The following is a 24,750-nucleotide window of genomic DNA, read 5'->3' as shown; positions in this document are numbered from 1 at the left end:
TCATAACAGAGGTTGCAGCTGGGTCACCGATGGAAATCATCATTAAGATTGGCTCATCTACACTAGACTTTTTGGCGTCACACTGGCAAAGTAACATCAATCTTTCAACCAACTTTCCTGGTAACTTTCTTTGAGAGCAGCAGGCTCTAATTTAAACCTTTGCCATCTAAACTCTCATGTTCTTTTTGCTATTGAAGTGTGTGGAGTGATTAAGCCAAGATGTTAAGAACTTATTTACAGCTTTTAGAAATGTCTTGTTATGTCTATGATTCCAAAGAGTCTGGCAAGGAATTTAAAAAAAAGAGATCTCCAAATTATTTGAAATACATCATACATAACAGTCAGCCCAGGAGCAGACTGTTTGATGTGAAAGAAGTCTTCAATAAACCCCAAATTTCATTACATCATCTGCAGACAACTCTTGCAACAGCTGGTGTCAAAGGAGAGTGATTTCACAAATCTGAATAGCATGGGATCCGTATCCTAAAGTAGAAGAAAAAAAAAAAAATCTCACATTCACTGCGGCTCATGTTGGTGGAAATATTACAGTTTGGGGTTACTTTGCTCTTTCGGGGACTGAGAAGCCTAAAGTCATTGATTTAACTATGGATTCCACATCATGCGCTTAGAAGGTAATGTAAGGCCATCTTTCTAAAATTTCATTTTGAACTAGGATAGGACTTTTCAGTAGGGTAACAAAATAAGTTAGCTTGCAAATCCACCAAGGAATGGCCTAGAAAGAAGAAATGGAGGATTATGGTGACCAAAAATGACAAGAAACGCTACAAACAGACAGTAAGCAGTAAAAGCAGACTGGAAGCAGTTCAGGAGGACAAACAAATGCACAGACAAAGGACTGACTGGACTAATATTCACACTTACTGACAGATAATGGGAATCAGACACAGGTGGAAGGAATGAGACAGCTTCACACAATCGGCAGAACAAGAGTGGAGGAACACAGGAAACACCTAACTACCAAAATAAAACAGGAAATGAAGAACAGTGACAAAAACTGACAATGACTAAACTGATAAGTAAATAAAACTAACTGAACCTCAGAACATAAACAAGGCAAAGACAAACAGGAAAAAAATAAACTGCTCAAACACCATAAACTATGAACAAACTAAGATTCATATAGAATTAGATAATTTGTGATGAGATAATTGGTGTAACCCGATAGGTCCTCTGGATGGCATTTCCTTGGCCTCAGGTAACACTGTGAGGAATCTTGGGGTCAATTCTAAACAGGATTTGTGCATATTAAACTAATATGTCAGGCTACTTTCTTGCATTTGTGCTATATTCCTAAAATTTGATACATTGTGTCTAAATTATTAACAGCCTGTAGTTGATCCAAAAGAGTACTGACAGGGGCTAGAAAGAGCGACCATATTTCTCTCACTTGGCTTCTCTTCATTGCCTCCCTGTTAAATTCAGATTTGATTCTGTTGAACCAGCTCCCAGTTTGGATTCAGGAGACAGACACTCTCTCCGCTTTTAAAATTAGGTTAAAAACTTTCCTTTTTGATAAAGCTTATAGTTAGAGTTGGATCAGGTGACCCTGAATTCTCCCTTAGTTCTGCTTCAGTAGACCCAGGCTGCTGGGGACTTCCCATTAATGTTTCTTCACTCCCTTTTTTTCACTTACTGTGTGTTTGTACACCACTTTGCATTTAATTGTTAGTGATTATTAATCTCTAGCTCTTGTCCACCGTGTCCTGTTTTGTCCTGTCTCCCACGCTTTATTCCCAAGCAATCCTGACAAATGGCTGCCCGTCCCTGAACCTGGCTGTGCTGGAGCTTTCTTCCTGTTAAAGCGGAGTTTTTTCTTCCCACTGTCCCAAGTGCATGCTCATAGGATGTTGTCTGATTAATGGTGTTTTCTCTGTATTATAATAGGGTCCTTACCTTTCCATTATAAAGCACCTTATTGTGGATTTGGCACTATATAGATGAAGCTGAATAGACTACATTGCATAATATGGTGAACTTGAACTTTAACTCTGAGTCAAAAACCCAGGACCATGATGCCCTGTATATTCCTTCAGGTGCTGTCACTTCCTTCCACCGTTCAAAGACAAAGAAATACCTGTAAATGGAAACTACTTCTAGATGCTTTGAGTCATCGGGAAGACTAGTAAAATGCTATAAAAACATGAGTTACACTTTTTCCAAAGAAATATTAACCCACTATTGCACAGTGATGTCCTCAGCAAACGGAAAACTGTGTATGTGTCTGTTTGTCACTGCAGCCAAAAGAAAGTGGTCAAAAAAGTACCAAAGAACAGCCTGATGAGGTGTGGGAGTCACTATAGAGTCACATTTGAAAGCAGGACATCATTTTCTGACACAGAAGAAGAGCACTGCTCAGAAATGTAGTTTTTTTTTAATGTCTCAGGTTAACGGTGATGGGTACTTTTTTGTGATTTTGAATGTTATCACATATTATTGTATTTATGTGAACAACACAGACTTTAAATAATATCTGATAATGATGGCAGAAAAAAAAAGATAGACACTTACTCTACCTGCACTCAGTAGATACACTGCTTCTGCTAACCAAAACATGCCTGTCCATTCTCTCACTACACTGCAACAACCTAATATTCTCCTGTTACATCCCCCAGATTGGAAAGGCGAGGAGAGGAACACTGGGTCATGCAGCAGTATTCAAGATGACTAATACATGACCTTTTAACTAATCTCATAAATCATGAGTTGATCATTTATATAACAGGAATTCATGATACATTAATTCACATATTTAATCACCATGCAGTTGTTATTCTTATCTACATAAATAGCCCTAAAAAAGCATTTATGCATTCTATTTTTAGTGTACAGCTGACCCAAGAAAGACAAAGACGGAGCTTGCATCACCCTCTTGTTGCATATCATTTAATTCAAACCATACACTTGTGTGGAAGAGGATTAGGGCCACTGGTTAAAAGCAAAAACAAACATACACACAGAAAAAGAAAAATAGAGGCATCTTGGATTTCTTTAATGAATTTTGAGGAACAAATTCAGACTTTAATCTCAAAATTCTGGATTTTTTTTTTTTTTTTTTTTTTTTACAGAAGACGCTGCCCCCTCACCACCACCACCACCACCACACACAGACACATTCTTTTTCCTCAGTGGTCCCAGTCCTCGTCCATTGTTACATGTCGTCTTACACAACTTAACCGGATAATTTGGGTGGTTTTCTGGCGCCACAGAACAGAAAAGGGCGTTACATTTTGTCACACGTGGAAATATTCTGCCCGGTGGTGACAGACGGGCAAAGGAGGAGAGGAAAGATTTGAGGAATTTTACTCACTTTCGTTTATTTTAAAGGCACGTAAGATCCAGAAAATATTTCTCAAAGGAAGAGGACGATAAAAAGAGAGAGAGGGAGACAGAGAGGTGGAGAAAGCACCTTGCTGTTGCCGGTGCCTCCGGTTGGCTGCGCTCTCCTCCCTCCTCTCTTCCTCAGCACCGGACAGATACCGGGAGCGCACGGTGAACGCACGAAGGATGAATGAACTTTAAATCTGCCTCACAACTTTCCCTCTCTCTCTCTATACCTGACAGTTTCTCCCCCTTCCCCCGCCGCTCGCTGTTCCAGGAACGAAACCCCCAGAGGAAGATCTCTACAATGGATTTACCGCAATCACGATCCTGTAGTGATTAAATAGATTTTTTTCCTCTCACCCTTTTTTCCTTATTTCTTTGCGGATGCTCATTAGCTTCGTGAGTCGAGATGATGGCATCAATAGGGGAATTCGATCCTCTCAACACCAGAGTCCCCGCAACTAAAATAGAAGTTACCGTGTCCTGCAGGTAAGGGCAAACTCCCGTACACGTACTGTAGATGCTTTTCAGTTTAATCCCTCATCTAAAGTCTGTTATTTCACCCACTCTGGGTAAAATATGCTGAAAAATTAGTTAATCAGATGTGCGTGAGGAATATTTTGTTCTATCTATCTATCTATCTATCGATGACCTTATGCTTTCAGATGCCCTTTGCTCTCATGGTTGCCTCCATATGTATTAAAGCGGTTTAAAAATCCTTGAAAATATTTTCATATGGCATCAAGTCTGGCCAGTGCCCTAGCGTGCCACTGATATTCATGGACATGCCTTGATGGTGAGCTGTGTGTTAGGCACAGTGCAATAGCACGTGCAGTTACAAAGTGTTAAAATGCTGCAAATAAATACACTGATAACAGCCATTTAATTTGTCCTGTTTAATTTGTAACCCTGGAACAAAAGAGAACTTCTACAGCTGGATTTACAGTTTGGATGGACGCCTTAGCTGAATAGTTGACTGAGTGACTAACAGACCAAGCGGAGAAGCTCACTCAGGGCTTTTCCAGACTGTCAGTCACCCTGCCTACCTGGGTCTGCTGACTGTCTTTCCAATTCACTCCTGAATAATGAATAGCTGTTGCTCCTGTGCTGTCCCTTCTAAGATCAGACAGACTTGAAGTGGCTAGACACCTGACAGCCCAACAGTGTGAGGTAAAGGTGAGCTCAGATGAAGAGATAAATGATAAAGTTCTTTGTGTTTTTTTGTTTGCTTTTTTTTTTTACCTTGGGTTTGCACTATCACATGTTATGAATGGATGACCTTATCTGTGCCGTAAATTACTGAATTTCTGTTTGACACAATGACAAATGGAACATCTGACCACTTAATAGACTGGAAGCAGGAGGAAACAGTGTGTCTGGCTCTGTTTATAAGTTAAAGAAAAATCAGCATAATGTGAATTTCTGGGCACTGTGTGCAGGACAAAACATGAAGTAATACATCAGGGTATTAACCAGACTGAACAGACCTCTATATAACTCTCTTTAATGAGTATTGGAGGTTGTGGTAAGCATGTAGAGACGGGCAACTGATTTTTTTTAGATGGGCAAAATTGCACTATTGCATTTCATTTTTATGATCCCTCTTCTCCCAAAGATAGAGTTGTCCTGCACACTGTTTCTGGAATTTTTTGAGCAAAAGCTTGATATACTGATACATTTCAGTGAGAAATACTTCTCTTTTTTTCAGACTGACATGAAACAACCCTTGGGGCTTTAAAGCATGTGAAATCTGAAGCCAAATCATGGCCCTAACCAAGTAGTTTTGTTGACTAAACCTAACAAAAGTAGGGTTGAAATGATACAGTAGAAAGATCCATGTACACAAATCAAGGGAAATCTTTGGGATTACATCACACATAAGGCTTCTCTGAATATTAGCTTACTTGTGGATTAACCAGTGCAGTAATTAAATCAGTACTTTACAAACGTATGAAAGTCATGACATGAACTTTTGTTAGAAATGATTATAAAGACTTTTACAGCTATGCTATGGAGTGTTTTACCCTCATAGAAGAAATACGAATGCACTATTTCACACACTGTTTCTGCATTTTGGCTTAATTTCTGCTATTAAATAATAACATGGTGTAAAATGTCATGTTTTGTGGTTATATTTGTCTAGTTTCAAGACTTGCTAAGACACACATGATTTGCATTATTTGCTGATATGTAAGCAAAGATGTGTGCTTTCCTTTTTTATACACTTCATGGCTGACTTTTTCAGAGTGGTTTTACATGATATGCAGTCACGCTGTTTGTGGATGTTGAAATGCAACCAAATCATAAGTTCTGTGGACATACAATGTAAAGTTACAATCATGTTACATAATATTTTGGACTATAAAAAGTGTAAAGCCCATAGAGTATGTGATAATATATGATTTGTCTGTTGCTTTGGTTCATTTCTCAGGTGACAGTTGTCCAAATAAATCTTTCACTTGATTTTGTAATATGTGGACAACAGGAAGCACCTTCTTCATTCTGTTTGGTAACTTATCATTACTGCCTACAAGTTACACAACTGTTACTTTTATATACATCTTTTAGGTGTGAAGCTAATGACAACCTGTCACTAAAGAAAGCAAAAGGATTGCCACGACAGACTCCCAGCATTAGTTTGTTCTTTTAGAGTACTACTGCACACAGTAGAAATGTTCAGTTTCTGTACGTACTAACACTTGTGTGAAGATTGAAGAAAAAATACCGTTATTTTTCCTCACATTAGATGCAAATGTAAGCGCTCTTATTCCACAAAGTAACTGTAAAACCTTGTGCTCTTGAAATCATCATCTCAAGCGTATTCACTGTGATGCATAATAGCAGGTACCTTCAGAAAACTATCAGTCTGACACATCAAGCCATCACTGGCAGAGAAATATGTATATATGACAAGCCAGGAAGTTTCAGAAGTCACTGTGGAAATCACCAGCCTGGTTCACACAGTGGGTTTTTTTTTGGGGGGGGGGACTCATTAATTGACAAAACCCTTTGGCGAGCTACAGCCATGTAGTGTTTCTCTGCTCATGTTTTGGGAAATTAATCTTTGGTTCTGAAAAATATTTCACAAAATGTGCCAAAGCAACTAAGTCACCTGCTACCTATTTATCTTACTGATCAGTCCTTCACTAATTATTCAGTGTTTTGTTTTTTTATTTTTTCTTTCATTTTGGCTTAGAGTTACTAAGAAAGGCTTTTCGTGATGTTTGTTTTCACAGAATAACTTGGGGAGCAGTTTAAATTTGCCCATGACCTAACTTTCAGGGCTTAGATGGAAACTTTTGTAAACACGCAGGAGAGTTAAGAACAAAAGAGATAAAAATAGGCTGGAGCGAATGTTAATGAATGAATACATCTTTTTTTATTGTTTCCACAGGAGTCTACTGGATGTGGACACATTCTCCAAGTCAGATCCTGGTATGTATGAACCATTTAGAGTCTGAAGTGCTGGTACTGATGATTAAGTTTAAATAAAACTTTTAGCTGGGGATGGATTTGGGTCATTTTTTTGTTAGTTTGTGTTACCTAAAATGAAGTTGAAAACATTAAAAATAATAAAAAATAAGGCACATCACAGATAAATTACTCATATTTAACTTATTTATTAGTACGCAATACTGCAAGATGAAGTATTGATCTGAAACAGAGTAAATACAAGATCAGTATTGATAATACCAAGTACCAAAGTACAGCTACCGGTGCATTGTGTGCAGTGTAATGATTTATGAAGTGAATGCATCTTCCGAATGCTAAATGTGAATACATTTTAATGAGCACCAAATGACTGCGTTTTTTTACGTTTCACTGTTAATTAGTTTACACAACAAAACATAACTTTCACAGTTTTTCAACTGTTTTGTTTTTTTTAGACCTAAAACACATTTGCATGGAAAACAGTCCACGTCCACCTGTGCAGGCATCTTTATTAAAACAGATTTTTTTTTCCATGAGTTCATCTAAAAAAAGATCTCATTTTATATAAAATACCTCATATTCAGAAAAAACACTGCTGACATGAGGATAAAAGGTTTATCAAGTTTACCGAATGATCCGTGTACGTGTGGACACAACCATGTTCTCAGTCACATTCAGGGTGACAGTCTGATTAAGGTGTTAGGCTTCTTAGTTTGTTTTGCTAGCAGTGTGCATGTGTCAGGTTCTTATTAGACCGGTGTGTGTGTGTGTGGATACTGTGCACACATGTCTCTGCGTATGTAAACACAATCAGTCAGATCCAGCAGCTTTGACAGATCATACATTTTATATGGAACAAAATAGCCTCCGAGTTGGTAGACAGCTGGGGAAAATTGTGACAGAAAGTTTTGATAAAGGAGTTCATGCACTTACTTTCTCCTGCTGTTCCCCCCATAATGCCATTGCCACTATAGCTGTTGGTCACAGTGGATTTGAATGCACCAGCCGGAGCTAAAAAGTTCAGAGAATACAAGTGTTGCATACAGATGTACCTTCAAACATTATTTTTGAGTGGTTTCCATCAAGCTGCTACATTTCTAAACACCAAAATTGTCCATAATTACGCCTCCGTGACAGGATGTTTTCCACCCCCACTGCTGCGCTCACACATCTTGATTTTACAAACCCATGTATAAATTAAGGTAATATCTCAATTTTTTCCTTTTTTGGGGTGGGTGGGGGGGGGTTGATTCTAAGCTGTCAATAGCCAAGTCATACTGTGAACATTTCACAGCCACTCATCTCCACGGCAGCAAGTCTGGCTGTCTCTCCACCACCTCGTGTTCATTTTATTATCAAAGCACAAGTGATTAAAAAAAGGACTAAGACATGCTGGCCAATAAATGGCAGTTAAAAGAAAACATGATGGGCAGAACGGGAGAAATTAGCAATCTTCAGAATAAAAGGAAGTCAACAGAAAAAGAGCATAACAGCTTGAGTTCAACAGGAGAGGTTTGTGTGATGTAGTCAGTGAAATTAATTCAATTGGTGCATCTAGATATCATTTATCTCCACTAATGTTTACATGTACTCTCTCTGAATACAATCATAGCCAAAAAAACAAGAAAAAAAGTGTCAGGCAAGGTCACAGAAATATGCTAATAAAATATTTCAGAGAGAGGGATGATGACTACAGTGAAATAGTAAAAAGATACAAGGATTGCATCTGACAATCTGACTGCTCTGTAACAGTTTGTGGTGTTTCCCCTCATTTGCCCTCCTGGCACCAAAGCTTTTTACAGTCTAAATAGAGCAGTGTGGTAAGCTTGAGAGGCCACAGGGCTTAACTATCTCAGACAAGAAATGATACCTTAAGAAAGCCTGACAGTTGGGCTTTAAATGAGTTACTCAAATCACAGCTTGAGAGCACAGCTGTCCAACCACCGGTCTTGAGGCTTGGGCGATGATGACTGATCACAGATGTGAGAGCTGCCTGAGGAGCGACTGGGCTCCAACCAGTACAGACAGGGTGAAGTAGTGCGTGAGGTTCGTCTTCAGTCCAGCACACACAAGCAGATGTTGGAGCAGAGCTCTGAGCTGCCTGTTGCTACATGCACTGCAGCTGGAAGATGTAATTAGCAGAGACGCTATTATTAATCAAGAAACACAGGCAAAAGGGAAGATTCAACATTTAAAACTATTTAAAATAAATTATTTCAAGCAAAGAGTAGAGGTTGGATTTTATCATGAAAATGTTGTGTTTTGTGCTCTCTCTCGGATCCACAGAAAACTGAACTTGCACAATAGAAGTTTAACGTTGCAGCAGTAACAAAAAGTGCAAAAGCTTATGTTAAAGACTTCCATAACTCTGATGTGCATGGGTAGTACAGTATTTAGGAGGAGCTATTAGATGTGCAGAGTGTGCAAGATTAAAAGTCATGTTAAAGAGGATTAAAACTTTTGTTAACAAGGCAAATGTTCTGGATTCACTTCAGAAGAAATGCAAATCTTATGATGTACATCAATAGTAATTCTAAGAAGATTCAGTGCACTCATGTGGCACACTGATTAGGGGTATATGTAAACAGTATTGTATTTACTGCACTTATTGCTGATGTGAAAAGCAGCAGCTTGCTGTACATCAGCCCTTTAACAAAAATACATGATATCAAAAACTGAGATACAGCTTGACATGAAAACAAATTAAAGGCCATTTAATATACAGTCAGTCATCATTATGAAATCAGATCATTCAATGTTGTTATGAAATGTTATTAATCATTTTTTAGATTCCTTTAATATTATAAAACAGCGGTCCCCAACCCCCGGGCCTCGGACCGGTACCGGTCCGTGAGTCGTTTGGTACCGGGCCGCGAGAGTTGAGGCTCAGGTGTGAAATGTATGATTTTCAGGGTTTTTATCGGTTTTCAGCATTATTTTGTTATCGTTTTTATCGTTAACTCGGTTTTCCTGGGTCTTTTCACGTGTGTTATGAATAAATCTTCTTTTTTTCGGTACCGGTACTAGTTTTATTTTGTTGGATTTATCCGCGACACCTTAAAGGCCGGTCCGTGAAAATATTGTTGGGCATAAACCGGTCCGTGAGGCAAAAAATATTTAGTGCTGTCAGCGTTAATCTTGTTAAAATGACGTTAACACCATAACCACATTAATGGGGCAAATCTCCGTTAGCGAGTTAGCACGGATCACCCCTTGCATGACCTACATGGCGTCAACGCGTTAGCGCGGTTAACGCGTTAGCGCCATGCAGCCCCAAGCACGGGGCGATCCCCGCTAACGGAGATTTGCCACGTTAATGCGGTTATGGCATTAACGTCATTTTAACGAGACAGCACTAAAAATAACCTCTTTTTTTTTGCAGTAACACATTTTCTTTTAGCTATTTTGAGGACATTTTATTTCACAATGTCAACTTTTAGACTTCTTTTAAGCTAGCAAGCCCAATATGTGCTACCAAACTTAGCTTTTATGTTTACGGCTACTTAGCTAGTCAGCTAACTGTCTAAGCCAGTGTGTGGGTTAGTATTATAAGCATTAGAGTTAGTGGTCTTTGTTTGATTTGTTTTTCTCCAATTATAAAGTTTAGGTGTAATACAGTGGCTTGCAAAAGTATTCGGCCCCCTTGAACTTTCCCACATTTTGTCACATTACAGCCACAAACATGAATCAATGTTATTGGAATTCCAGGTGAAAGACCAATACAAAGTGGTGTACACGTGAGAAGTGGAACGAAAATTATACATGATTCCAAAATTTTTTACAAATAAATAACTGAAAAGTGGGGTGTGCGTAATTATTCAGCCCCCTGAGTCAATACTTTGTAGAACCACCTTTTGCTGCAATTGCAGCTGCCAGTCTTTTAGGGTATGTCTCTACCAGCTTTGCACATCTACAGACTGAAATTCTTGCCCATTCTTCTTTGCAAAACAGCTCCACAACTGCCCTGTGACTGCCTCAGAGGTTGTCTAAGAGAATATTGGGAGCAACAACACCATGAAGTCCAAAGAACACACCAGACAGGTCAGGGATAAAGTTATTGAGAAATTTAAAGCAGGCTTAGGCTACAAAAAGATTTCCCAAGCCTTGAACATCCCACAGAGCACTGTTCAAGCGATCATTCAGAAATGGAAGGAGTATGGCACAACTGTAAACCTACCAAGACAAGGCCGTCCACCTAAACTCACAGGCCGAGCAAGGAGAGCGCTGATCAGAAATGCAGCCAAGAGGCCCATGGTGACTCTGGACGAGCTGCAGAGATCTACAGCTCAGGTGGGGGAATCTGTCCATAGGACAACTATTAGTCGTGCACTGCACAAAGTTGGCCTTTATGGAAGAGTGGCAAGAAGAAAGCCACTGTTAACAGAAAACCATAAGAAGTCCCGTTTGCAGTTTGCCACAAGCCATGTGGGGGACACAGCAAACATGTGGAAGAAGGTGCTCTGGTCAGATGAGACCAAAATGGAACTTTTTGGCCAAAATGCAAAACGCTATGTGTGGCAGAAAACTAACACTGCACATCACTCTGAACACACCATCCCCACTGTCAAATATGGTGGTGGCAGCATCATGCTCTGGGGGTGCTTCTCTTCAGCAGGGACAGGGAAGCTGGTCAGAGTTGATGGGAAGATGGATGGAGCCAAATACAGGGCAATCTTGGAAGAAAACCTCTTGGAGTCTGCAAAAGACTTGAGACTGGGGCGGAGGTTCACCTTCCAGCAGGACAACGACCCTAAACATAAAGCCAGGGCAACAATGGAATGGTTTAAAACAAAACATATCCATGTGTTAGAATGGCCCAGTCAAAGTCCAGATCTAAATCCAATCCAGAATCTGTGGCAAGATCTGAAAACTGCTGTTCACAAACGCTGTCCATCTAATCTGACTGAGCTGGAGCTGTTTTGCAAAGAAGAATGGGCAAGGATTTCAGTCTGTAGATGTGCAAAGCTGGTAGAGACATACCCTAAAAGACTGGCAGCTGTAATTGCAGCAAAAGGTGGTTCTACAAAGTATTGACTCAGGGGGCTGAATAATTACGCACACCCCACTTTTCAGTTATTTATTTGTAAAAAATGTTTGGAATCATGTATGATTTTCATTCCACTTCTCACGTGTACACCACTTTGTATTGGTCTTTCACGTGGAATTCCAATAAAATTGATTCATGTTTGTGGCTGTAATGTGACAAAATGTGGGAAAGTTCAAGGGGGCCGAATACTTTTGCAAGCCACTGTATATGTTGATACCATAGTGGTTCCATACAGCTTCCAACCATGACATTCTTCTGAAATTACGCATACTTGTATGATAGAAAACCCACATGAATTTTCAGTTCACTTTCTAGCTCGAAGGTTTGTGACAAATGAATTTATTATTATTTTGTTCTAAGAGACGGTAAATGCACTACCTGAAGAGCTTTACACAACATGCCTCATTCACCCATTTACCTTTTTTCTGTGCTCAAGTGCATTTTACCCAATATTCACACACACAGAGGAAAATACATCACATTTGTAAAATTAATCAGTTTCTTCAACTGAATAAAAACACATCAGCTAAATGTGATTAAAATGTAAAGCAATTTTCTTTTTTTTTGCTTTCTCTTCACCTGAAAGTTGGCCTAACTTAATATATCAGCTTTATCAGCACTCTCAGTCATTCATTAGTTTTAGCTTGAAAGAAGAATTACATAGTGTGATGCATCAGCAGCAACATATTCACCTCAATAATGCTACAGTCACATTAGGGAAAGCAGTGGTCAGAGAATATGACACGAACAAAATAATTTCAAATGTATGGAATAAATTGAAATGGCTGCTTCACAGACAGGGACTTTGTCTGCAACTTGTAGCAGTTTCTATCTTTAAAGTGACTTTGGTGTCAAGATGGTGATAAAACGGCTATAAGACGAATCAGTCTGCTATCAGGTTGCAATTGAATGGTGTCAAGGTAGCAATTACATGCAATCTGTTTGTGATAATAGGTCATTAAATGTGATAAATCTGCTAAAATTGCAGAATTATATTGCACAGAAATTCAAATGGCCTAATTACATTCAGAGTCGAGCCAGAACCTCATAGATTCCACAAGTAGTGATGCAGTTTTTGTTGGACCGAGATTTGACTGCACAATGAATGAGGTGCTTCAAAGCCTCTTTTTTTTATATAGAAAGATAACCAGAACACAAACAATTCAATTCAATTCAATTTTATTTACACAGCGCCAAATCACAACAAAAGTCGCCTCAAGGCGCTTTATATTGTACAGTAGATCGCACAATAATAAATACAGAGAAAAACCCAACAATCATATGACCCCCTATGAGCAGCACTTTGGCGACAGTGGGAAGGAAAAACTCCCTTTTAACAGGAAGAAACCTCCAGCAGAACCAGGCTCAGGGAGGGGCGGGGCCATCTGCCGGTTGGTTGAAAGAAGGAAAACAGGATAAAGACATGCTGTGGAAGAGAGACAGAGATTAATAACAGATATGATTCGATGCAGAGAGGTCTATTAACACATAGTGAGTGAGAAAGGTGACTGGAAAGGAAAAACTCAATGCATCATGGGAATCCCCGGCAGCCTACGTCTATTGCAGGATAACTAAGGGAGGATTCAGGGTCACCTGGTCCAGCCCTAACTATATGCTTTAGCAAAAAGGAAAGTTTTAAGCCTAATCTTGAAAGTAGAGATAGTGTCTGTCTCCCGAATCCAAACTGGAAGCTGGTTCCACAGAAGAGGGGCCTGAAAACTGAAGGCTCTCCCTCCTATTCTACTTTTAAATACTCTAGGAACAACAAGTAAGCCTGCAGAGCGAGAGCGAAGTGCTCTAATAGGGTGATATGGTACTACAAGGTCATTAAGATAAGATGGGGCCTGATTATTTAAGACCTTGTATGTGAGGAGCAGGATTTTGAATTCAATTCTGGATTTAACAGGAAGCCAATGAAGGGAAGCCAAAACAGGAGAAATATGCTCTCTCTTTCTAGTCCCTGTCAGTACTCTTGCTGCAGCATTTTGGATTAGCTGAAGGCTTTTCAGTGAGTTTTTAGGACATCCTGATAATAAAGAATTACAGTAGTCCAGCCTGGAAGTAATAAATGCATGAACTAGTTTTTCAGCGTCACTCTGAGACAGGATATTTCTAATTTTAGAGATGTTGCGCAAATGGAAGAAAGCAGTCTTACATATTTGTTTAATATGTGCGTTGAAGGACATGTCCTGGTCAAAAATGACTCCAAGGTTCCTCACAGCATTACTGGAGGCCAAGGTAACAGTTGGCAGCCATTTAAGTTGAGTCTTCTAGTGCAAATAGACGCATTTTAGAAAAGTTGTACTTGTTCACATTGACTCAGACTAATTGTAATGTATTAGAAACCATGTATAAATTAGACAGCAGTTATTTGCAAACCTTAATCAAGTCTGAGTGTGACTGCAATCAGTGTAAGTCACACTGCAATTGTTTGGAGACAGGTTGCCTCCAGTCAGGTGACCTTAATATAGGTTGCCTTAATATGGTCGCCCAGTAGTTGCTGATGTGCAGTCGACCTCTGAGTGAGAAGTTCGTTGGTACAACTGCTTGCATTTACATAATGCAAAAAATATAATCAATGCAATCACCAGGCAACCACCAATTTTTAGTAGTCCTATTTTTTATTTATGTAACCATAAAATATTCTTGGCTCTTGACATTTTAGTTTTCATTTGAACATTTCCACATTTAGCTCTGAAACTAGATGAAATGTGTGAGTGCCCTAAGAAGAAGTCTCTAAGAAGTGCATTATACCTTTAAAACACACATGCATGTTCAAATGATTAATAAGAATACCACTTTTTAAATATTTTTAAGGAAACATTTCCCTCTGGCAACATAGACATCCACAACTGCCAATTAGCACATCTGGCTAAAGTAAGATGTATTTTTACTGTAGCAAGATTCTATCAGTCCTCAGCAGCTGAAATACCTTTCTTATTCTGTAATTATCAGTATATGTTTTCCTTTTGGATTTCTGTGATATAGTGTATGTACTGTCTTAGTGGTCTTTCTGTGTCTATAGTGGCAGGAAGGTTTAGCATGGCTTACAGAAACTACATACTTTGATCTGTAATAGGAACCAATCAGCTGGGTACGTCTGCCATCCAGGAAATTCTGCTGGCTAATCTTGCACGCCCAAGAATTTTGTGTGAATGGTGCACTTTTACAGTTTGATTCAAAATTGTCAGAAGATACGATAAAACGATTCCTGCTGTGTTAGCTAAGTTGTGAAATTGCTCAACTAAAAAGCTGCCTGTGAGTTCTGGCATCAGATAAGCCTGCAAATGCACAGTTTTCCTGGGTAATATCGCACTGGTACCTGGAAAAACACAGAACACCAGCGCCAACCTTTGCAACACTCAAGTGCTGTGGTCTGAATGCTCTGTAACTCCCCCTCATCTAACAAGGTAGAAAAACAACTCCTCACTGCTTGCCAATCAATCCTACTTGGAGGAGATCATTGTCAAAGGAAGCAAAAATGACTGACAGGCTTAATAACCTCTTATTTGAAAACATGTTCTGTAATCTCCAGGAAATTGCAGCTACTGAACTGATCACAATCTAACAATACCTCCACCCTGTCATTCTCAATCCATTTTAATATGCAGAGAGCTGTTATACAGGCGTGCATCCGTATACACTTGTCTACAGGTATTTTCGTAAGTCAGACCAGTTCACTGATTTAGTTTCTGTTGACAGATGCTCCCTGATGCATGCATCCGGGCTTTATGACTGTAGAGAGTTAGCTGTTGGATGCTGGGCAGTTACAGGAATAAATGCTATGGCAGTAATAAGGCTGCAGCGTATGACAGGAAGGAAGCTTAAAAAAAAGAATAAAGAGCGTGGCTGTGTAACAAGAGGATACTGGCCCGTTCAATCAATCAGACATTCTTTTTCCACTTCACATGTGAATGTTTTAATCAAAGTATATTCGCCCAATCAGGGCTGCGTGCACTGCATCATTGAAGACTCGGTGATTGCTAAATATAGGAACTTTAGATGAGATAGCAAAAATAACATAATATGCAATCGGGTCAAAAAGAGCATCTTGGCCTCACAAAACTGCAGGCGATTTAATTACTTTTAATATCGTTCAGAGATAATGTAGTAGGTGGTACTCATTAAATGGGTCACTTCCACTTTCATGAAGGTGTGTGAGGAGTCAGGGAGATATTTTTTTAATACTGTTGTCCATTTTTCACTGCATAGCTTAACTTATTACAGTCATTTCACAGAAGATGAGACTGACTAAAACAGGGCATACATTTACACAGACATCATAAACTGCTGTCTTCATCAAAAATGCATTAAAGTGCCTAAATTACTCAATTCAAGTAAGGCAATGATCAGTGAAAATTTAAATTGTTTGATCACTATAGCCCTCTTGGGTTTCATTAACATAATGGACGGATGGGGGAGAGATGCTTTCTGTGTTCCCGGGTGATTCACTTCATGTTTCAGATCAGATTTTAAACCTTGCACAATTACAGGACTCATTTGAAGGTAGTGAAACTACCATAAATCCACTTAGACTTACCCCAGATTCATGAGAACCTGTTTTTAGTATCAAAGTAATCCAGTGTTAGTTTACCATGCATCCAGAAAGAGATGGATCATGTATCCATGTATCTGTATACACACCATGTATTGTATTTTTATAAACAAGTCACCTGTATTTAAAAGATGTGCAGTCATGAACTTTGCGTTTTATTCAATGTGACCTGAAATTAGCAAATACTTTCATAGTGAGACCATAAAATCACTAGGAAAGTGTTTTCTTAGGTCATAGAACAAAACAGCTGAGAGCTGTTTGCCTACAGACACAATATAACTGCAAGCTTTGCAATCAGACGAGTCGCCCTCTACTGGCCATTAAAAAGGATGTAGATTTCGGGACACTTCCACAGTATAGACAAGTAAAATGCTGTTAGCTAGATAAACAAAAATAATGCCAAAGGATTGTGTGACTGTTAGAACTCTTACGTACCATCTATGTTCAAAATCAAATCCTAGCTATGTGTTAGCCTATGACTGCCTCTGTGTTTTGGAGCACTCTGTTTTTGTATTGTATTGTATTTTGTATTGTATTGTAATTAGTCTTTTGCTAATTAATATTTATATAGAGATCTATATATTATATATACTGTAAATACCATATATTCCATACCACTGTTTTTTGCACCATGACAGAAAGACAAGCTCCTCATTTATGTACAAACTTGGTAACAAATGTAATAAAAAAAACAGATTCTAATAATGTCAGTCACAACTTTGTCATTTATAATACCAGAATAGTTTTGGTTAACTTACAGAGTGGCCTAAAAAGAACTAATGGAGTTGTGGAGTCTGGATTTTCAGGTTCATGGTTATTCACAGAAATTTTCGGGAAATGATGACTCCCTCATGATTTCAGTATTGAATTATTGTTGCAGCACAGGAAGAGTCTTTAGGATAAAATAAAATATGATACAAAAACGTGTCTGTTGAGGGAGATGTAATGATTCGATTTGATTACATTTAAATTCATTTCAAATACAATTAATTCATATGTGCCTGTTTAGGCTCATTTATCTGCTTTTTTAGCGTTTCTGTTTTCTCTTCATGCTCTCCTAAATGCATGCTCTGTCCTTTACATTAGATATTGTGATTGAGTTGTTTTTGAAAATGTAGCACTATTAGATATGACTCAGTTTCACTGAAAAGTAGAAGGAGATTAAAATGGCAGGTAAAATTATGTTGTGACAGACCAGTTCACTTTTTACAGCCTTGTCTGTCAAAATGATGGACAATGAAACGTAACCTCTGGTGGTACCTTGTGTTAAAGGCTCTGTTTTTGCTCACTTCTCTTCTCTCAGTGATTGACTTGGATAATGATATCCCTGCATCCTGTTCTGTGCTGCTCTGGCTGAATGTAGTGACAAGGGGTTTCTGTACAATGCCAGGGATACTGTGACCACCAGCCACTGTTGTCTTCTGTGTAAATACAGGCTTTTTGATGTTGCTGAGCTCACCGCAATGAACCAAGCTAGTGATGTGGTCTCTGCCAATATTCCCCCTACATTACTAGGCAAAGGTCATGAGCCATGGCTGGATTCCATTTCTTTAGTAAACTCATTAGAAAATGACAAAGATAACACAATTTGACTGGCATATGATGGTATTTTTGCATCAACAAGGTGATTCCCAAAGTGCTATTAGCTGAAAACTCAGGAAATCTTAGCATGGTGTGTAGTGTGTGCTCGAAGAAATTGAAGGAAACTGGACAAGTGAAGGACAACAGGAAGAAATGGCATGCCTAAAAAATCTACACCGGATGAGCAACTTCTGAAAGTCATGTCCTTAAGAAAAAGAAAAAAACACTTTATAATGATTTCACACTATTAAGGTATTAATAAGGTATTAGAAGGTGCTTAATTCATCATTTATGTATCATTACATTATTACTCCTACTTAGTATGCCATTTATAAATGCAAATATACTATTATTAGTATGATTCCGATTATTACTAGCAGTGATAGCTGTACATAGATACACCATGCACAGCAGTGATGCACATGGTGTAACAGTAACAGATGGATAAACATATCTGTATTTATAAATGACATACTAAGGAAGAATAATGATGTATAAATGCTGAATTAAGCACTTGCTAATAGCTTATTAATGTTTAATAGTGTGACAGTATCATAAAGTTGAGTTGAGTTGATCTGCTTGAGTTGATCCATCTACTATTTCAATTCAATTCAATTCAATTCAATTTTATTTATATAGCGCCAAATCAAAACAAAAGTCGCCTCAAGGCGCTTTATATTGTACAGTAGATAGCACAATAATAAATACAGAGAAAAACCCAACAATCATATGACCCCCTATGAGCAAGCACTTTGGCGACAGTGGGAAGGAAAAACTCCCTTTTAACAGGAAGAAACCTCCGGCAGAACCAGGCTCAGGGAGGGGCGGCCATCTGCTGCGACCGGTTGGGGTGAAAGAAGGAAAACAGGATGAAAGACATGCTGTGGAAGAGAGACAGAGATTAATAACAGATATGATTCGATGCAGAGAGGTCTATTAGCACATAGTGAGTGAGAAAGGTGACTGGAAGGGAAAAACTCAATGCATCATGGGAATCCCCGGCAGCCTACGTCTATTGCAGCATAACTAAGGGAGGATTCAGGGTCACCTGGTCCAGCCCTAACTATATGCTTTAGCAAAAAGGAAAGTTTTAAGCCTAATCTTGAAAGTAGAGATAGTGTCTGTCTCCCGAATCCAAACTGGAAGTTGGTTCCACAGAAGAGGGGCCTGAAAACTGAAGGCTCTGCCTCCCATTCTACTTTTAAATACTCTAGGAACAACAAGTAGGCCTGCAGTGCAAGAGCGAAGTGCTCTAATGGGGTGATATGGTACTACAAGGTCATTAAGATAAGATGGGGCCTGATTATTTAAGACCTTGTATGTGAGGAGCAGGATTTTGAAATCAATTCTGGATTTAACAGGAAGCCAATGAAGGGAAGCCAAAACAGGAGAAATATGCTCTCTCTTTCTAGTCCCTGTCAGTACTCTTGCTGCAGCATTTTGGATTAGCTGAAGGCTTCTCAGCGAGTTTTTAGGACTTCCTGATAATAGTGAATTACAGTAGTCCAGCCTGGAAGTAATAAATGCATGAACTAGTTTTTCAGCATCACTCTGAGACAGGATATTTCTAATTTTAGAGATATTGCGCAAATGGAAGAAAGCAGTCTTACATATTTGTTTAATATGTGCATTGAAGGACATGTCCTGGTCAAAAATGACTCCAAGGTTTCTCACAGTGTTACTGGAGGCCAAGGTAATGCCATCCAGAGTAAGAATCTGCTTAGATACCATATTTCTAAGATTTTCAGGGCCGAGTACAATAACCTCAGTTTTATCTGAATTAAGAAGCAGAAAGTTAGCGGCCATCCAGGTCTTTATGTCTTTAAGACATTCCTGCAGTTTAACTAATTGGTGTGTGTTACCTGGCTTCATGGATAGATAGAGCTGCGTGTCATCTGCATAGCAGTGAAAATTTATGCTATGTCTTCTAATGATGTTGCCTAGGGGAAGCATGTATAATGTAAATAGAATTGGTCCTAGCATTACTACTACTACTATTCCTACTATTGACGAAGCCTCATCAGAAATGGTGTCAGTGGAAAGGTGTCTCTTAAGACAGCATTCTTAAAACATGAGAATAAGAAGGGAAAGAAGGCTGAGGTGTGACAAATTACACAAAAACAAATATAAAGAAATGTGGCGTTGTTTGAGACTTTTGTACACTACGGTATTTCGGTAATAGATTTATTATTTTGTCATAATGATCTCCAGATCTTTTACAAATTTAGTTAACCTCCTAGGACCTGGCGCCCACATATGTGGACGTCATATTTAGCTCTACAAGGGCCTGATATCCATTTACGAGGACATACTGCCACTGTCCTATCGAAATTTAAAGTGAATGTCCTCATATGTGGATCTCATTCTTCTCAGAAACAAACATCAGGTAAAAAACAAAAAAAATCACGTAATTCTTTGTTTTTACATACATACAATCAGCCCGAATAGGAAAGAGATATTAAAGATGCATGCCATGAAAGAGTTCGGGTCTTAGGAGGTTAAAGAAAATAGCCAGACTGGTCTGTGAAACTGGTTTTGAATGAATTGACTACAGTTACAGTCAGCAAAACAGTTTTTCAAAAAACATATTTTTCAAAGTCAGGGATCAGTGATGGATCTACTGTACGACACAAAACAAACACGAAAGCACATGGCTGCATATTTGGTTTAAAAATAGGCAGACCAAATTACAGATAGAACCCAGTGCTTCTGAACTTTGATGGCACTTCATATCAAATGGTGCTCGACGAAATCCAGTGATCCGGTTGTTGATATTCGCTATCATTTCAGTGCTGTAGTGAGTCTCTTTTTCATACCTAGGTAGCTATGGCTTTGGACTTTGGTAATGATTGGATTTTTTTCTCAAGAGCACAACAATAAATATGTGATCTCTTTTCTCCTGCATTCACATTCTGAGAATTTCAGCTGTTCTTGTCAACAGCTTTGAGCTAAGGGTGTGTGCTTGTTTGCGCCTGTCTGTCTGCGTATCTGTCTCCTGCTCGTGAACCTGTCTGTCACAGCTTTCTACAAGAATGTGTTAGATGCCAAACACTCATCTTTTCAGGCACTTCTTCTTATCTAATTTATTGATGACTCAGCGTTTGTCCTTGGAGATGTTGTGTCACGTTGCCTGGTCATTGTGTAAATTTAATTTGAGTTTCTCTTACGCCACCATCAAATTAGCCGATGCCTCTCTCTCACCGCCCACACAGGGATGGAGGATGTACTGTATACCTGCACTGTTCATGTGCTCATCTGTGTAAAGTAAAGGACTGTTAAGTTGGCTTGCAAACAGCTTTTCCCCATTTAGATGGACATGAATAAACATGACGCTTTGAAAGCAGTAGGCTAACCAGTAGGTTTTTACAAAGAATATATTGAAGATGTTGTTGTTCTTTCACTTTTGTGCTTAAATGTAAAGCGATTTAGAAAGACCAGGTGTTTGAATGTTTGCTTTCGGCCAAATGTGACACTGTGCACTATGATTATGCATCTTCAACCCTTCCAAACAAGCCATACTTGTACAGTCTTTGTCTAATTGTACTGGTGTGAACTTGTGTGTAGCTCTTTGGTTTTGTTGCAGTTTCTCTGATTGCATGGTCTGACCTTGAGGTGACTTTGCTGGGCATAGAGTGCTGTGAAGACTGTGGCACTGTGTTAACACACCTGAATGCTCCAGACTACAAATTGGCAAAGATTCAGTTTTTATGGAGGTGCTCACACATGCTGGTGATCAATTAATGAAGTGCACTTGATTAGCGGCACCTGGCTTCTACACTCATCCTGACATGATTTACACCACTGATGTCTGACCTTCGTTTTTGCATTTCATTAATGTGTTTACTTTCATAGTTGTTGCAGGTCTTGAGCTGAATCTGTAGCAACCCCCAAACAAGCATTAAACCATTAAAAACTAATTTAGGTGAGGAAAATTAAAAAAAAAGTGCAGGTATAGATTTTGTTTGATTTGAAGGTTATCTTTAAGGTAGACACTGGTATCTCTATTTTTCACCTATTCTAGTTCTATTGATCAATCATCTTTGAAAGGTTTTCATTTCCTAGAAGTAAACACTCCATTTCTCATTAAATCTATATCAAATATCCACTATTTTGCTGAAAGTATTTGCACATCTGCCTACACACTCATATAAACTTAAGTGACATCCCATTTTTAGGGTTTAATATGGTGTCTGCCCACCTTTTGCAGCTATATCCACTTCTTCTGGGAAGACTTTTCATAAGGTGTAGGAGTGTATTTCACTTTTTTTTTTGCCATTCTCTCAGAAGCCATGTATGATGTCATACACTGATTTTGGAGGAGAAGCTTGCAGTCTCCACTCTAATTCCTTCCAAACATGTTTGGAATGAATTGGTGATGTGGTGTGGAATAACTTGACTGGCCTGCGCAGAGTCCTGACCTCAACCCCACACCACAATCCCCCCTCCACCAAACTTAACACCTGGCACAATGCAGTCACACAAGTACCGTTCTCCTGGCAACTACCAAACCCAGACTTGCCCATCGGATTGCCAGCTGGAGAAGCATGAGGACAAGTTCTCTAGCATCCACCACTGTTCTAGAGTCCAGTGGTGGTGTGCTTTACATTGCTGCATCAGATGCTTTGCATTGTGCTTGGTGATGTGAGGCTTGGACACAGCTGTTTAGCCATGGAAACCCATTCCATGAAGCTCTCTGTGCACTGTTAATGAACTAATCTGAAGGCCACATGATGTTTGGAGGTCTGTAGTGATTGACTCTGCAGAAAGTTGACCCACTGACCCTGCTGTGATTTTATTTGGCTTATGACTTTCTTGGCTGAGGAGTCATTGGAACACTGGAATCATTTGGATGGGTGAGTAAATACGTTTGACAATAAAGGGTATTAATGGCCATTGGATGGGTCAGGAAGTGTCGAGCTGGCTATACCAGAAGACCCACAAAGAGTCAGCTGGTCTGTAGAGTAGCCAATTGGAGATTAAAGGAGGCAAGAGCCAGTAATTCTTATTATAGAAAGCATCCTTACATGTGGGTTTATAATAATAATAATGGATTGCATTTATATAGCGCTTTTCGAGACCCTCAAAGTGCTTTACAGTTGCACTATTCATTCACTCTCACATTCACACACTGGTGGAGGCGAGCTACAGTTGTAGCCACCTCCGCCCAGCGCAGTCTGGCAGAAGCGAGGCTGTCATATCGCGCCATCGGACCCTCTGGACATCACCAGTAAGCAGTAGGTGAAGTGTCTTGCCCAAGGACACAACGACCAAGACAGAAAGAGCTGGGGATCAAACCAGCAACCTTCCGGTTACAAGATGATCTTCTCAACCCCCTGAACATCCGGTCGCCCAGATGTACAAGTCTGTCTGTTAACAGATGTTAGTTTGCTTGCTAGACTGTACCATATTATGCTAAGTCACAGTAACAAAATCACAGATGGTTTTTTACATGAAAACAAACAGACCAGTATAAAAAATTTTAACCCTTTTTTTGTTTAAATCCCTCACTCATATTACTTGGTGTGAAAGCAGTTTGCACAGTCATGGAAACTGGTTGAGTTTGGGCCTTATACAAAAATCAAATCCGTCACTCAGCAGTATACTACACTACTATTTTCTCCACCAAGGAATGAAGTTATGTAAGTCCCTTTGAAAAGAACTCTGGCGTGCTGTGTACCAACCTGTCAGCCAGCGTTTTAAAGGAGGTGTCACTTTTTTAAAATGATGATGGATGTTTAATTTTGAAACATAACTCCTTTCATTATTAATATTACATGCTCTGCAATGCTGTTAGGCAGCATGATATGCATGTTTTCAGCCTTGTCTCTACCAGATTTTAATGAATTCCAGGCATGCGTGACCCCGACCACACAGACTTTGCCCTTGGACAGATGCAAACAGGTCTTGTGCGTTTCAGAGTTAAATTTCTCTCCATGTGCGGCTCCCTGAAGAGATTAGGGGCTGGGAGAAATAGAAGAAATTTCAGTCTTTTAGTGAAATAGACAAATATATCTGTCTGATAGATTGCTATGGTCCCGGATACAAAATAATGAAATTCATGAGATATTTTTCTTCTCATTCCCAATAACTTTGACTGTACCTCTTTGCGCTTTTGGGCACAGCACTGAAGTGACCTTTTTAAACTTCAAAGAGCATAATTTACAACTTTAATTCCTATCCAGATGTGATATTTCACTGGTTGTGGAGCTCTATTACACAGAAAATTACTGATGACATCGGATTGCTACAACTTTGAAAGTTTAAGAGAAGACACTTTAAAAGTAGAAGCAATCTCATACAGCTGCTTCATGCTGTCATCCAGCAGCTCCCGAAGCTACTAGCTCAGGAATTATCTGACTCTTTTATTTCTATCCACCACCATCTAAACTGCTCTCAGGCTCCCATATGAAAACATCCCACTTCTCTTATGTAACATCATTTGCTGGTGGAGTACTGACAGTTTCCATCCACATGCATGGGTGTTTCGCTCCATTAAAATCTGTAGGAGAGGCAACCCCCCAGCTCACCATCGGACCAGGAGTATATAAAAGTAAAATCAATTATTGTATCAATTATGATTACCCTTTGTAGTCTCTCTTTTCAAGTTGGTGAGTCATGTTTATCAAATTCATCACATTATATGGTATTTCTTTTGCATTCATTTTGCTGTAGCTGCTCGAGGATTGTGACTCATCAGCAGGTAGGAGTTAATGTTTTGTTGTAACACAGCAGGTGTGGTTATAGTTTGGAGAGCTTGTCCTCCTCTCCTAAAGATCTCGCCGTTATACTCATT

General features: G+C 39.2%; 1 protein-coding gene and 1 long non-coding RNA gene across 3 annotated transcripts in view; one reads left to right on the top strand and one right to left on the bottom strand.

The window, feature by feature from the left end:
- Nucleotides 1–235: 235 nt before the first annotated feature.
- On the bottom strand, nucleotides 236–960 carry LOC109196173 (uncharacterized). 2 transcript variants are annotated; one of them, XR_003215684.1, is made up of 2 exons: nucleotides 883–960; nucleotides 236–483 (listed from the first exon to the last, which is right to left on the bottom strand). It is a non-coding gene; the product is annotated as an uncharacterized LOC109196173 (long non-coding RNA). The 2 variants fall into 2 exon arrangements; XR_002057645.2 differs by having other exon boundaries at nucleotides 236–733; nucleotides 883–941.
- A 2,219-nt stretch (nucleotides 961–3,179) lies between these two features.
- Nucleotides 3,180–24,750, top strand: part of cpne9 (copine family member IX) — a 101,607-nt gene continuing 80,036 nt past the window's right edge. Inside the window, exons 1-2 of the mRNA XM_013273713.2 lie at nucleotides 3,180–3,831; nucleotides 6,737–6,777. Coding sequence (XP_013129167.1) covers nucleotides 3,752–3,831; nucleotides 6,737–6,777 — 121 coding nt within the window. The 5' untranslated portion in view covers nucleotides 3,180–3,751. The remainder of the gene's footprint in view (nucleotides 3,832–6,736; nucleotides 6,778–24,750) is intronic.

The sequence above is a fragment of the Oreochromis niloticus genome, linkage group LG20, assembly GCF_001858045.2.
Source record: "Oreochromis niloticus isolate F11D_XX linkage group LG20, O_niloticus_UMD_NMBU, whole genome shotgun sequence".
NCBI classification, from domain to species: domain Eukaryota; kingdom Metazoa; phylum Chordata; class Actinopteri; order Cichliformes; family Cichlidae; genus Oreochromis; species Oreochromis niloticus.
Note: the sequence above shows the minus strand (reverse complement) of the source record. Positions and strands in the feature narration are given on the sequence as shown.